Source organism: Manis javanica, chromosome 1 (genome assembly GCF_040802235.1).
Source record: "Manis javanica isolate MJ-LG chromosome 1, MJ_LKY, whole genome shotgun sequence".
Lineage (NCBI taxonomy): Eukaryota > Metazoa > Chordata > Mammalia > Pholidota > Manidae > Manis > Manis javanica.
In genome coordinates this window covers 197,950,832-197,964,366 of record NC_133156.1, presented here as the reverse complement: position 1 = coordinate 197,964,366, position 13,535 = coordinate 197,950,832, and the positions used below count along the sequence as shown (strand labels likewise).

General features: G+C 38.3%; 1 protein-coding gene across 4 annotated transcripts in view; it reads left to right on the top strand.

Moving 5' to 3' along the window:
• ACYP2 (acylphosphatase 2) overlaps positions 1-13,535 on the top strand; it is a 184,465-nt gene that overhangs the window by 143,402 nt on the left and 27,528 nt on the right. Inside the window, exon 4 of one of the 4 annotated variants that reach the window (XM_073213249.1) lies at positions 3,456-3,603. The exons of the other annotated variants lie outside the window; for them this stretch is intronic. Within the exon in view, the coding sequence (XP_073069350.1) occupies positions 3,456-3,588 (133 nt within the window). The 3' untranslated portion in view covers positions 3,589-3,603. Of the gene's footprint in view, positions 1-3,455; positions 3,604-13,535 lie in introns of those variants that run through there. 4 annotated transcript variants of the gene reach the window in all.

Sequence of the window (13,535 nt, the reverse complement as noted above, 5' to 3'; positions counted from 1 at the left end):
TTTTCCATCAACTCACTCCCATAAGCATGTAGTGTTTTCTATTATCTACAATTGTGTTTAAAAAGGTTTTCTTTAGATCCTACATTGTTCACCAGCTACTGCCCTTTATAGCACACCTCCTGGGTAAAGCAGTCAATATTGAATGTTTTTACTTCTTCACCATCCTATTTCCTCTTCACCCCCTCCCAACAGGCTTTGCTCTCCACGTCTCCATTGTAACCCAGCCCCGTGAGGTCTCCTTGCTCTCCATCTTGCCAAACCCAGTGATCAAGTCTTAGGCCTTGTGTTACTCAAACTAGCAGCCTGTGAAATTGTTGAGACTCCTGTTTTCTTGAAACACTTTCTTCACTGGGCTTCTAGGACACCAATTCTCCTGTCTTTTTTCTGCCCCCTCTATCTTCTCAGCCTATTCTGCTGTCTGCCCTCTTGCTGACCACTTTTCTGTCTCCATTCATTCCCCATGTGTTGCCATATAGCCCTGTGGTATTACCATCATCTATAGGCCAATGAGCTTCCGATTTATAACCCCAAGTTCAGCCCCTCCCCTAAATTCCAGGCTTATCTATCCTATTGTTTACTTGGGTGTCTAAGAGGCATGCTTAATTAACAATTTCCACTCTGTGGCTGGGATTACTAGCTGCCCTCCAGTAGCCATCTTCCCCTTCTTTTTACAAGTGTTTTTTACTGGGCATATAGCCACTCAGGAAAGAATCAACATTACCTATACAACATCACCCTTTTTTGTAGCTGATTTCTTGACAGTGAGATGTAATCAGAAGTATTGTGTGGCAGCTTCTGGTAAACACCTTAAAACAACACAGACACACATTCTTTTTCCCTTCTTTGCCTTTCTTCCATCCTACTGCCTAGAATACAGATATGATGGTTGCAGTTCTGGTCTCCATCTTGGGTGAGGGGAATGAGGACTTTTTAGAGATAGCTGAGGGGTGAGCTGGGAAGTTCTCTGAGGGTCATGGGGCTGTCACATCAGTCCTGGAGTGCCCACTGCAGGCTTCATTTACATGATGAAGTAAACATCTGCCTTGTCCAAGCTACTATTATGCCTTTCAGCCAAATATAACCCCATCCAATACATTCATATATGTATTTCACATTTTATCTTTTTTCTATCAAGAGAATAATCCTCCTTTCACATACTGAACATTGTGAAGTATTTTAGCAGTAAAGGAAAACCTTTTTTTTTAAATTTTGATATCATTAATATTACAATCACATGAACAACATTGTGTTTACTAGACTCCTCCCATTATCAAGTCCCCACCACATACCCCATTACAGTCACTGTCCATCAGCATAGTAAGATGCTATAGAGTCACCACTTGTCTTCTCTGTGTTATACTGCCTTCCCTGTGCCCCCATCTATGTTATGTGTGCTAATCGTAATGCCCCTTATTCCTCTTCTCCCTCCCTTCCCACCCATTCTCCCCAGTTCCTTTTCCTTTGGTAACTGTTAGTCCATTCTTGGGTTCTGTGAGTCTGTTGCTGTTTTGTTCCTTCAGTTTTGCTTTGTTCTTATGCTCCACAGATGAGTGAAATCATTTGGTACTTGTCTTTCTCCACCTGGCTTATTTCACTGAGCATAATACCCTCTAGCTCCATCCATGTTGTTGCAAATGGTAGGATTTGTTTTCTTCTTATGGCTGAATAGTATTCCATTGTGTATATGTACCACATCTTCTTTATCCATTCATCTACTAATGGACACTCAGTTTACTTCCATTTCTTGGCTATGTCTTTTTGAATCTGGGATCCTGCATTCTTAGGGTAAATTCCTAGAAGTGGAATTCCTGGGTCAAATGGTATTTCTATTTTGAGCTTTTTGAGGAACCTCCATACTGCTTTCCACAATGGTTGAACTAGTTTACCTTCCCACCAGCAGTGTAGAAGTGTTCCCCTTTCTCCACATCCTCGCCAGCATTTATTGTTCCTAGTCTTTTCTATGTTGGCCATCCTTCCTGGTGTAAGGTGATATCTCATTGTGGTTTTAATTCGAATTTCCCTGATAATTAGCAATGTGGAGCATGTTTTCATGTGCCTGTTGGCCATCTGAATTTCTTTTTTGGAGAAGTGTCTGTTCATATCCTCTGCCTATTTTTTAATAGGGTTATTTGCTTTTTGGATGTTGAGGAGGAAAATTTTTCTTACATATCAATCCCTAAAGTATAAAGTTAGTAGAAAAGCTGAGTTGGTTTTACACAAATTTGTTCGACAAATTTTCTAGAGTATATTTGTGTTGAATGAAGTTTTATACTTCCATTTTCTCAGGTTTTTAATTAGTTCTAATAAAAACCCATTTATGCTGCTCAGATTATGTACCTTTCCAAATGGATGGTTTGTCATCACCTGATATTTTGTGCTAGTTTGAGTACTTTCATATGACAGGCCTAGAATAAAATAGAGCCTTCTCAATGCATAAAATCATGTCCAAATGTGAGCTGTTTCGGACTAGAGTATCTAGACTCTACAGAACCCCCAATGTTTATTTAGTTTATAGTAAAAGCTCAATAAATATTTGTTGAATGAATGAGTAAATAAATAAATGGTATGTTCTACTATAAGTCTTCAAGTATGCAGTTACATTGATAATTTTAAAACAAGTCCACTTATTTTTTTGTCATTTCTTTCACTGGAAGTGGATCTAATTCCCTTTCCTGAACATGGGCCACCATTAGTGACTGGCTTCTAACAGACAGAATGCAACAAGGGTGATACTGAGTGCCTTCTGAGACTAGGTTAGAATAGACAATAGAGCTTCTGCCTGTTGCTCTCTTGCCTTCTCTCATGCATTTGGGATCCCTAAACTGAAACAAGTGTAAAAGTCCAGCTCCTCTGAAGCAATCATACCAGAGAGGCCACAAAGGCTTGGAGAGAGGCCTGAGGAGCCCCAGCTGTTCCAGCCCCCAGCTGATTGTTTTACCAGGGTCACCGGCCACACCCGTGAGTGACTGAGCCCCCAGGTATTCCTGGCCTCAGCCAATTGCCATTGCCCACCACAGGGAGCAGGGCAGAGATGAGCTCTCCTTGCTGAGTCTGTCCAAATTGTAGTCTTGTAGAGCAGGGTAAATATTGTTTTAAGCTTCTCAGTTTGAGAGTAGTTTGAATAGCAACCATAGCAATGGGAATATTCTCTAATTAGCACACTGAGTTTATATGTTACCATGACAGTATTATTGCTGATTGCCATTATGATCCTTCAGCCCATTCCCTTTCTGGCTAATTCTCTCTGTGACAAGGGGGCATTCTCTGAAGTCGCCTACTACTCCTTTGGTTCACTGGTCAAGAAGGGCTTTACTTCCTTCAGCTTTTCCATAGAAAAAATATCAGAAATGTTGCTTCCACCTGAAGTGAAACAAGTGCTTTGACGGACATGATTTAAACTGCCTTAAGATGGGGTTTGTAAATACAGAAGAGTAAGTAACTGTTCTCGTTTCTAGGGCAAAAAGAAAAACTGACTGGAATGTGTTTCAGGATAATCCAGGTGACCCAAGAATATCCTCAGGGCAGGTACAAAGTAACTGTAAACAAAACCATAGCCTCATTAACCCATCTGTGGCAATGATGTGTTAAGTGAAAAGCAGTGGTATAGAGTTAGTAGAAAGGCAATCCACATTACCACTTCTTCAGGGTTTTCTAGCGTAGTCTAGAAACTACCATGTTTCTAGGCCAAAGTATGCCTCAACTGGAGAAAACCACTAAATGTAATTCCATTGCATTAGTGCACTTCTGCATTTGGAAAATTCTTGTATAAAAGGAGACTACAGTTGACAAATACACCACCCAATCCAAATGAATACATGGTGTTCTGTTTCATAAATTGATCTCCTATGAATTTGGTTAGCACGCACTTTTCCCCTTAACTTTCTCATTTCAGAGAGAGCTTTTAAGATCAATTTCCTAGACCACTGAAGACTGTGTGGGCTCTCCACCGATGTAATGATGCTTTATAGGATTGTACGGGAAGCTGCTAGTTCTTTCTCTGATGCAAGTTTAGCAGGAAATAGTGTGCAATTAGAAAAGACTCCCAAACACTAGTCCTTATCTGGATGATTGCCATGTTCAAATAGCACTTTCTAGACTCAACTTCAGGGAGTATAGTATTCTCCACAGCAGGACTCATCTTCTGGTTTAGCTTTATGACTGTAACTCCTGAAGCCTCACACCTTTAGTTCTATTCAAAAGCAAGCATATCACTCTGATGAGTTTGGGTTGACATGCCAAGTTTGAGCAGTCCCATCTAAAAGTCATTTGGAAGACTTAATACAACAGCTATCTCCTATATAAGTAGCTTTCAATTCAAAAGAGAGAGATGTAATATAATAATTAAATTGCATTTTTATTTTGGTGACTAGACATTCTTTGGTCATTTTATTAATGGTGTCAAGGAAATTGAGCATATCTCAGAATGCAGTGTTAAAATTATGTGGAATTCGACCTTTAGAGAGGTACTGTTACGTCTCTCAACTAAATCTTTTTCTCTCTTCTCCTGTTCAGTTTTAATCATTCCTTTAACTTTGTTACCTCCCGCTAAATAGGTAACTTGAATATTTTGTTGCTGTCCTTTTCTTTGTCTAATATTCATTAATATGAATAAATTAATAAATTCATTAATATATTCAATAAATTATTGTTTGTTAAATAACTTAATATTAATAAATTACATTTCTTTATAAAAAACCAACAGTTTAAGTCATTCAATAAGTACACACTAAATTTTTTTGTTATTAGGATGACAACAATTTACTATTTTAGTTTTTAAAGTTTAGGCCAAAGCATGTTTATTGACATTTTCTGGTGACTTTTTTCTACCATCTGCAAAAAGTAATTATTAGGAAGATGAATATATTTTTTTTACCTTCTATTTTCTTTATTTTGTAAACAAAGGAGATAAACTGGCTTATTTTTTATGACTATGAAAATGAAAACATTTTGATAGAAATGACCATTTTATGAATCTCTATAAAAATGTCTGAGTATTTAACATAGTGTGGAAAAAATATTTAAGTGCCATTTGTAGGCGACTGCTCATGACTTGCAAACATTACACCTCCGTGAGCCTCCTCCTGTGAGCCTCCCTATGAAGTGAGTCACATACTTAGGTTTAATAATAAAAACACCCTCCTAGGGGAAAATAAGAACCTAAAAATAATAATTTTTTTTTAATCCTGGGAGGGTCAAAAGATAAGCCGAACCCTAACCATGAGACATGCCCATAAAGAAGAGTTTCACTATTTTGATTTCTTGTGGAATATTTACAGGCATTCTGGACGGCCCCATCTTTAGGGTTAACAACATGTAGTGCCATATGCTCTGTCATAGATGAACCCTGTAACACACAGCCCAACAGTCTTTTTTCCATTAAAGTCTAATTTTCTGTTCTGATTTTATCTGTTGAATCTCTTGCATTTCCAGTGGTTCTGTGTCATCCGCTGCCTCTCCAGTCTGCCTTTGAACTGTTATTTTGACTCAGTGCTGCAAAAATTATTTTCAAAGTAAGCCTGTGTGTGCACTTCTCTGCAAGGCTTCTGCTAGACTGGCCTGGCTGAGCTGATGCTCCTTCTCTACCAGAGCAGAAGGAAAGTACTGTGCGGGGCCCTCACTATGCACCAGAGGGTCTGGTAAGGGATCCAGCCCAAAGCTGCTGATGCCTGGGGGGCCCTGGCTAAGAGCTCTTGGTTCTGAAGTTCAAGGCTGTTCACAGGGTGGCTGCCATAGAGACCGGGGTATACCTGTTTTTAATGACCTCAGAATGTTGCACACCTTGCTTTAATGGAAAAGGTATCTAGCAAAGTTGGTTGTAAAGCAAAACTCTGTAAATGTAACTCTACCTCCCCTCCCAATAATTGCTATTATAAAATCAAAGAAACAGTATCAGTAACTAGAAAGGAAAAAAAACTGTTTTATGTGTTTTCAACCTCACATAATTTAAACTGATTTTTTAAGAATTTGTAAAACTGTAACAGAACAGTGTACATTTTAAAGTGAGCTGGGATGAAAAACAAGGGTGGGGACATAAAATAGAGCCAGGAACAAGGCTTTAAAAAAAATGTGTAAAATAATGACCTCTGCTCTGGGTGGGTCACAGTTTGGCTCTAAACTATTAGTAGCCTTTCATTAGCTAATGGCATCACCCCAAAAACTCAATTTGCTTATGAGCATTTTAGGTGAACATGGAGAGGTCAAAGCAAGGGGTTGAAAATACAGTCTGACCTACTCACTCCTCTTTTGGCTTCATGTAGGAGTGGATTTGAACATATCTGAAAAGGAAAATGTCCTAGACTGTGTGTCCCTGAAGCAATCTGCCTCAAATACTGTTCTGAGACAAGTGCTCATAAATATTGGAAAGCACTGAGTTCAGTCAAAGCAGGCTTGGCTTGCAAAGAACAGCCTTAAGCTGCTCTGTGTCTCAGTCAGATAGCTCAGAAGATTGATCTCTTCTTGCTATCTCCATTTCTTCACTTCTCACTCCTAAAACCATTCTAATTTGGCTTCCACCCCTACCACGTCACTGAAGCTGATCCTGCTAAGGTCCTCAAAGCACTTTTCAGTTCATATTTTACTTGGGTCTCAGCAGCATTCAGAACTTGACTTCTCTCTCATTAAAATACTCTGTGTCCTTAGTTTTCCTAACACTGCACTTCATGGTTGGTTAGATGCCTCTTGTCATTCCTTCTACCTGTCCTCTGTCTGCTTCTCCTTTTCTACCTGCCCCTCCCATGTTGGTGTCCGTGAATTCTGTTCTAGTGCTGAGAAGAACTCCATATCTGAGAGGCTCCACAAAAGTGTTGCTGTCACAGACACCAGCAAAAAGTAAAGCTAATCTTCCGTATGTCATGGTGTAGAATATCATGAGGTTCTTGTTAACTGAATAATAGCAATGGTAGACACGTGGTCTATTGCCTTGCTTAACCTTTGTTCCAAACTCCTTTTGGTGCCTTTCCTTTACTGCAGACTCTAGAGAGCCAGGAACAATGTTTCTTGACTCCCTTGCAGCTAGAGTTTCAAATGTACTTTAGGTATCAATAAGAAGTCCTCTTATGAAATTTGATTTTGGAACTGAGTGAGGTGGGGAGAGAAGCTGCAGTGCATGTGTCACCCATTTAGCTGCTGTGGGAATCTAGCAGACATTCTGTGGCTCTGGAGCCAACAGTTCTGCTGGGGGCATCCTGGCACCAGGACTGCAGTGAGGGGAGTGTGTTCCTAAGCGCAGTGACTTGGGTGTCAGCCTCCTGATTTGTAGCAACTCCCTATCGGGCCAAAATTGTCCAAGGTTTGGAAATGGAGATAAGGGAGTGTCTTTCAGGGAAGTGCTGGGTATTGTCTAGTGGAATTTTTTGATTCTATACAGATATGTACCTTCAGTTGTCATTGGCTGCAATTTTACAACTCCATAAGGTAGAAATTTACTTGTAGCAAATTATAGACATGCAAATACTTCTTGGTTGTAACAAAGCAAATTGATTTTTTTCTGTTAGGATATACAGTTCACTTTTGCCCTGAAATAAAGATCATCCCAATTTTTTTTTGCCCTAAAACTACATATTAATGTGGGAGCCAGTAGCCACATATGGTTGTTGAGCACTTGTAATGTGGCAAATTTGAGATATGTTGTAAGTGTAAAATACAAGATTTCAAAGACTCAATATGAAAACGTATAAAATACCTCATTCATTTTTAAAAATTGTTTATATGGAGTATACCTTAAAATAATATTTTAGATCTATTGGACTAAATAAAATATATTGTTAAAATTAATTTCACCCAAAGCCACAGTAATCAAGACAATTTGGTACTGGCAGAAGAACAGACCCACAGACCAGTGGAACAGAATAGAGAGTCCAGATATTAACCCAAACATATACAGTCAATGAATATATGATAAAGGAGCCATGGATATACAATGGGGAAAAGACAGCCACTTCAACAGCTAGTGTTGGCAAAACTGAACAGCTACATGTAAGAGAATGAAACTGGATCGTTGTCTAACCCCATACACAAAAGTAAGTTCAAAATGAATCAAAGACCTGAATGTAAGTCATGAAACCATAAAACTCTTAGAAAAAAACATAGGCAAAAATCTCTTGGACATAAACATGAGCAACTTCTTCATGAACATATCTCCATGGGCAAGGGAAACAAAAGCAAAAATGAACAAGTGGGACTATATCAAGCTGAAAAGCTTCTGTACAGCAAAGGACACCATCAATAGAACATAAAGACATCCTACAGTATGGGAGAATATATTCATAAATGACAGATCCGATAAAGGATTGACATCCAAAACACATAAAGAGCTCATGCACCTCAACAAACAAAAAGCAAATAATCCAATTAAAAAATGGGCACAGGATCTGAACAGACACTTCTCCAAAGAAGAAATTCAGATGGCCAACAGGCACATGAAAACATGCTCCACATTGCTAATCATCAGAGAAATGCAAATTAAAACCACAATGAGATATCACCTTACACCAGTAAAGATGGCCACCATCCAAAAGACAAACAACAACAAATGTTGGCGAGGATGTGGAGAAAGGGGAACACTCCTTCACTGCTGGTGGGAATATAAATTAGTTCAACCATTGTGGAAAGCAGTATGGAGGTTCCTCAAAAAACTCAAAATAGAAATACCATTTGACCCAGGAATTCCACTCCTAGGAATTTACCCTAAGAATGCAGGAGCCCAGTTTGAAAAAGACATATGCACCCCTATGTTTATCACAGCACTATTTACAATAGCCAAGAGATGGAAGCAACCTAAGTGTCCATTAGTAGATGAATGGATAAATAAGATGTTATATATACACAATGGAATATTATTCAGCCATAAGAATAAAACAAATCCTTTCATTTACAGTGGCATGGATGGAGCTGGGGGGTGTTTTGCTCAGTGAGGTGAGCCGGGTGGAGGGGGACAGGTGTCGGGTGATTTCACTCATGTGTGGAGTATAAGAACAAAGAAAAAACTGAAGGAACAAAACAGCAACAGACTCACAGAACCAAGAATGGACTAACAGTTACCAAAGGGAAAGGAATTGGGGAAGATGGGTGGGAAGGGAGGGACCAGGGTAAAAAGGGGCATTACAATTAGCAGACATAATGTAGGCAGGGGGGGGGCACGGGGAGGGCTACACGGCACAGAGAAGACAAGTAGTGATTCTATAGCATCTTACTACGCTGATGGACAATGACTGTAATGGGGTATGTGGTGGGGAATTGATGATGGGGGGAATCTAGTAACCATAATGTTGCTCATATAATTGTAGATTAATGATACCAAAAAAAAATTAAAAAATTAAAATAAAAATAACCTACTACCAAGCTACAATAATCAAGACCATATGGTGCTAGCATAAGGATAGATATATAATTGAATGGAACAGAATTGAGAGTGTAGAAATAACTGCCCACATTAATGGTCCCCGATCTTAGAAAAGTGTAGGAAGTCAATTCAATAAAGGATAACTTTCAAATAGTGCTGGGATAACATGGAAAAGGATTAAATTAGACCCTTACCTTACACCATACAAGTAAAAATAATAATAATAATAATAATTTCACCTATTTTTACCTTTTTTTATGTGGCTCCTAGAAAATTTTACATTACACATCAGGCTCATTTACAGTGCTGCCCTATAGAATTTTAGCCAGTTTTACATCTTTTAGCAAGTTGAGTTCAGCATTCCTGATTGTATATATTTGTTTGTATACACACACATATGTATATATACACAGGTGTGTGTGTGACTAAATCCTCCTTTGAACCAGACATTGCATCTTTCAGGTTCTCTCAGAAATTAATGCAGTGAATAGAAATCTTTGACACATTTTATATTTGCATGAGAGTCAGTTTTAAGATTTTACACTTTAGCAGCCAATTCTACAGAGTTGCTCAAGAAGGCCCAATAGAAATCTGTTTTTCCAGCCCTTCCAGTGATTTCTTAAGTACCTAATTCCCTATGTTAAATTCCATTCTGAAATAGCTAGGGTGCACCCTGACTGATGCAATAAGTAAAAATTACTGAGTGTTGACTTTTCTATATATTGTATTCAACACTTTGCAGCGATTACCTCATTTAATCTCTTGAATGACCCTATGAGGTAGGCAACATACTCTCCATTTCACAGATGAGGCACCGACAGTTCAAGAAACATGCCCAAGATGGCCAGATAGGAAGTGGTGGCTGGATTCACACTCAGGCAGACGATTCTAAAGTCCGCTTCCATCCCCACTGTGCCAGCATTTATTTTCTTTCCACTAAATAAAACAGAAGAGCACATCTGTCATCTTGCTGACCCAGAAACTGTGGTATAGCAGAGAAACTTCTGTCTTCTCTGCTCCCAGGCTCTTTGATACAGTTGGCTGGTTCTCAGAGTTCTGGGAATAGCGCATGCCTGGGTAGCTCTTCTAGACTCTTTCCCAACTGAGGACGTTGAATGACGTGGTATTTTTCCATTGCAATTGAGAAGCAGCTCCATCAACATCAGGAGGTTTTACTAGGGGAATTGTACTAGAAATGTATGACTTGGAGGGTCACAGAGCTTGCTAAACAGGCTGTCCACCATCACTGGTAAAAGCAGAGAACAATTACACTGTACTAACTGCTCTTAAGGGCCTACTGTGTGTCAGACATATATTAGTCAGTTTATATACATCTCTTTAATCCATTCAATAACTTGGTGAGGTGATTATCATGCCCACTTTAAAGGTGAGGAGTCTGGTCTCGGAATTCCTTCATAATTACTGAGCTGGTCACTAATCATGGGCTACATATCTGACAAATTTTAGACATTATATCTAAGTTCCATTAAAATGTGTATATTAATAATGGTATTATTTGTACATGTAACTGAATAAGGAAATTTGCTAAAGAAAGGAGAATAGCAAAACAATTATGTACTATTTTTCCATTATTAATCCTAGTTTGAAAGCTTGAAATGGGCAGGCAACTCAGTATTTTCCAGCATGCACCATGTTAGCTTTTAATTCATTAGCTATCTTTCCTTACTGTCTGCTCTCTTGCTGTGGTCTACATTTTATACTGGTGCTGCAGAGAACTGAAAGGATTATGCCACCCCACTTTAGTCCCAGGAAATAGAACTGCCATGAATTATTAATAATATTGGCTTTCTAGTGCTTTCATTTCACCTCTTTGTTTCAGGGAAGGATATTAGTTAAATGGAATTTTTATATCACCCCAGGAGCTTACTACATATTGTGCAGGAAACACTAACTGACTTGAGTTATAGAAAAGGCAGTCCTGTGTTGGTTCTCCCTTATACATGTGATGGGTTCTCCAAATATACTCTACTCCCTTATATCCTTGCTTGGTGATAGGTTAATAGGGCAGTTTTCAAACTGAGCTCTTCAGAGCCCTTGAGATTCCCGAGAGGTGCTCAAGGTACAACTGGGGAGTGGGGAGGAGAGAAAGGCCTTGGGGGAGGTCCTGCACCCCACTCTCCAATCATTCCCTTGCTTCAGAGAAGCACCTCATTCCTGCTATAAGCATTAAGCTATCATGCAAGATTATATTGGAACAAAGCATTCTTCTCTGAAAAGCTTTAAAATCTTGAATTTATACAACAAATACAATAGTAAGCATTTGTACACCTTTAGGATTCTAAGAGAAATATCTAAGGGTTTTTATTTGGTAATCATGGTATGTCTGAGCATATACAACCAACTGGGCACTGAACTTGACAGAAATGGTTTGAGTCATGTGACTGGGTTTGTAGGATGGACTTGGCCCGCCTATAGGTTTTGTAGTGGTAACCCTGAACTCTGGGTGAAGTTAGTTAACATGCTTACTTACATGTGTAATCTCACAATTACAAGAAATGTAATAAAATCTGGTGGCTGGCAAAAATAAATCAGCCAATTCCACAAATAAACTTGGTTCACATGCTTATATTCAAGTTATTAGGTTAGATCCATAGGCCTCCAACATCCTTTGAGAGGCTACATATAGCCATTAGATGTGTTATTACATAGGGGACTGCCATGACTAAAGTATTTTACCATTTTCTGTAATAAAAGCAACTATTTCTCTACCTTTCACAGTATATAAAACAAACAGGATTTGTTTTATATGAGATCAACTCAACTAAAAAGTTCTGCTTAGGATTCCTTTCTGTGTGTGGAATGTGTAGAACCCTAAAAATGTCCCCTCCTTTCATGCACAGAAGATAGAGATCTAAAGAAGGCAGGCAGGTAACAAAGACTGATTCATTCACAAGGCATCATAGTAGTGCTGGGGATCCTAGAGTAAGACTCCTATCCGGCCTTCTTAGAATTTGCATTCTAATGTGGAGGAGGCATGTAGTGAATACATAATCATATAAACATAGCAATTACAAGATGTGATCATTCCCATGATGCACACGTCATTTGGGCATGGGCCCTGTTTAGACAGGGGTAGTCCAAGAGGGGTCTGTGGGAGGGTAAAAAACTAAGTGCAATTTTAAAAGGTCACAGCTGGCCTCTTTGCTGGCCACCAAAGTCATAAATGTGTGGCACTTTCTGTACTTAATAGCAAAATGTGTGCCATCTGCACCAAAGAATTAGAATGCTGTGGAAACCCTGAGGGAACCAATAGTTGGTAACTGCCTGAATAGGGAAAGAAAAACACAGCACAATTAATTTATAAAAAGAATAGATTTTTCCTTGGGCATTTAACATTTATCAGAACCGTGTAATACCATTTTTTTCCATGCAAAGATGGCCTGAAGAATACTTAAAAGTAATACATATAAGATCATTGTCCTTTGCCATTCTATAAAAACTGTTTCATAACTGTATAATCCTCACCAAACATGAAAAATATATAATAATGCAGTTCCTTCTTATTACTTTAGAATTGTTAAAGGTAACATGATTTTGGTAAAATAATATTGACAAAAATTAGTTTCATTTTCAAAATCTCTACATAGGCATTTAAAATATATTAGAGTGAATGAAGAACCTGGTTACCAAATAACCTGACTTCTGTCAAGAGAATCATCCTATTTACATTCTTATATTTGTTTGTATTAGTTGAACCTTATTTTTTTCATTGAAGAATCATTGATATACAATCTTATGTTGGTTTCAGATATACAAGTGTTGAACCTTGTATTTTGTTTTTAAAGCCTATCAGTGGATCATGTTTCTTAAATAAAAATAACTGAAAGATATATGCACACAAAGCAGATTCAGATTTACAGCAGAAATATTGGACTTTAGTCTCCTTCAAGCAAATATAATTTACCTATTCATTCAATATTTATTGAGTCCATGAAACTAATAGTAAAATATGCTGGAGTCCCTATGTTTTCTGCCTTTATCTTGCATCTATCTGCCTACTACTTCAGCATTTTATTAAAAATAATAATAATAAAGAGAGAAATGTGGTATCCACATATAAATCAAGTATAAAAATCAAATGAATATTCATATTTGAACTGATTGTTTATAGTTCATAATGCATGATCAAAACCGAAAGTTTCTGTGATGACTGCCCTTGTACTGTTCACCATGT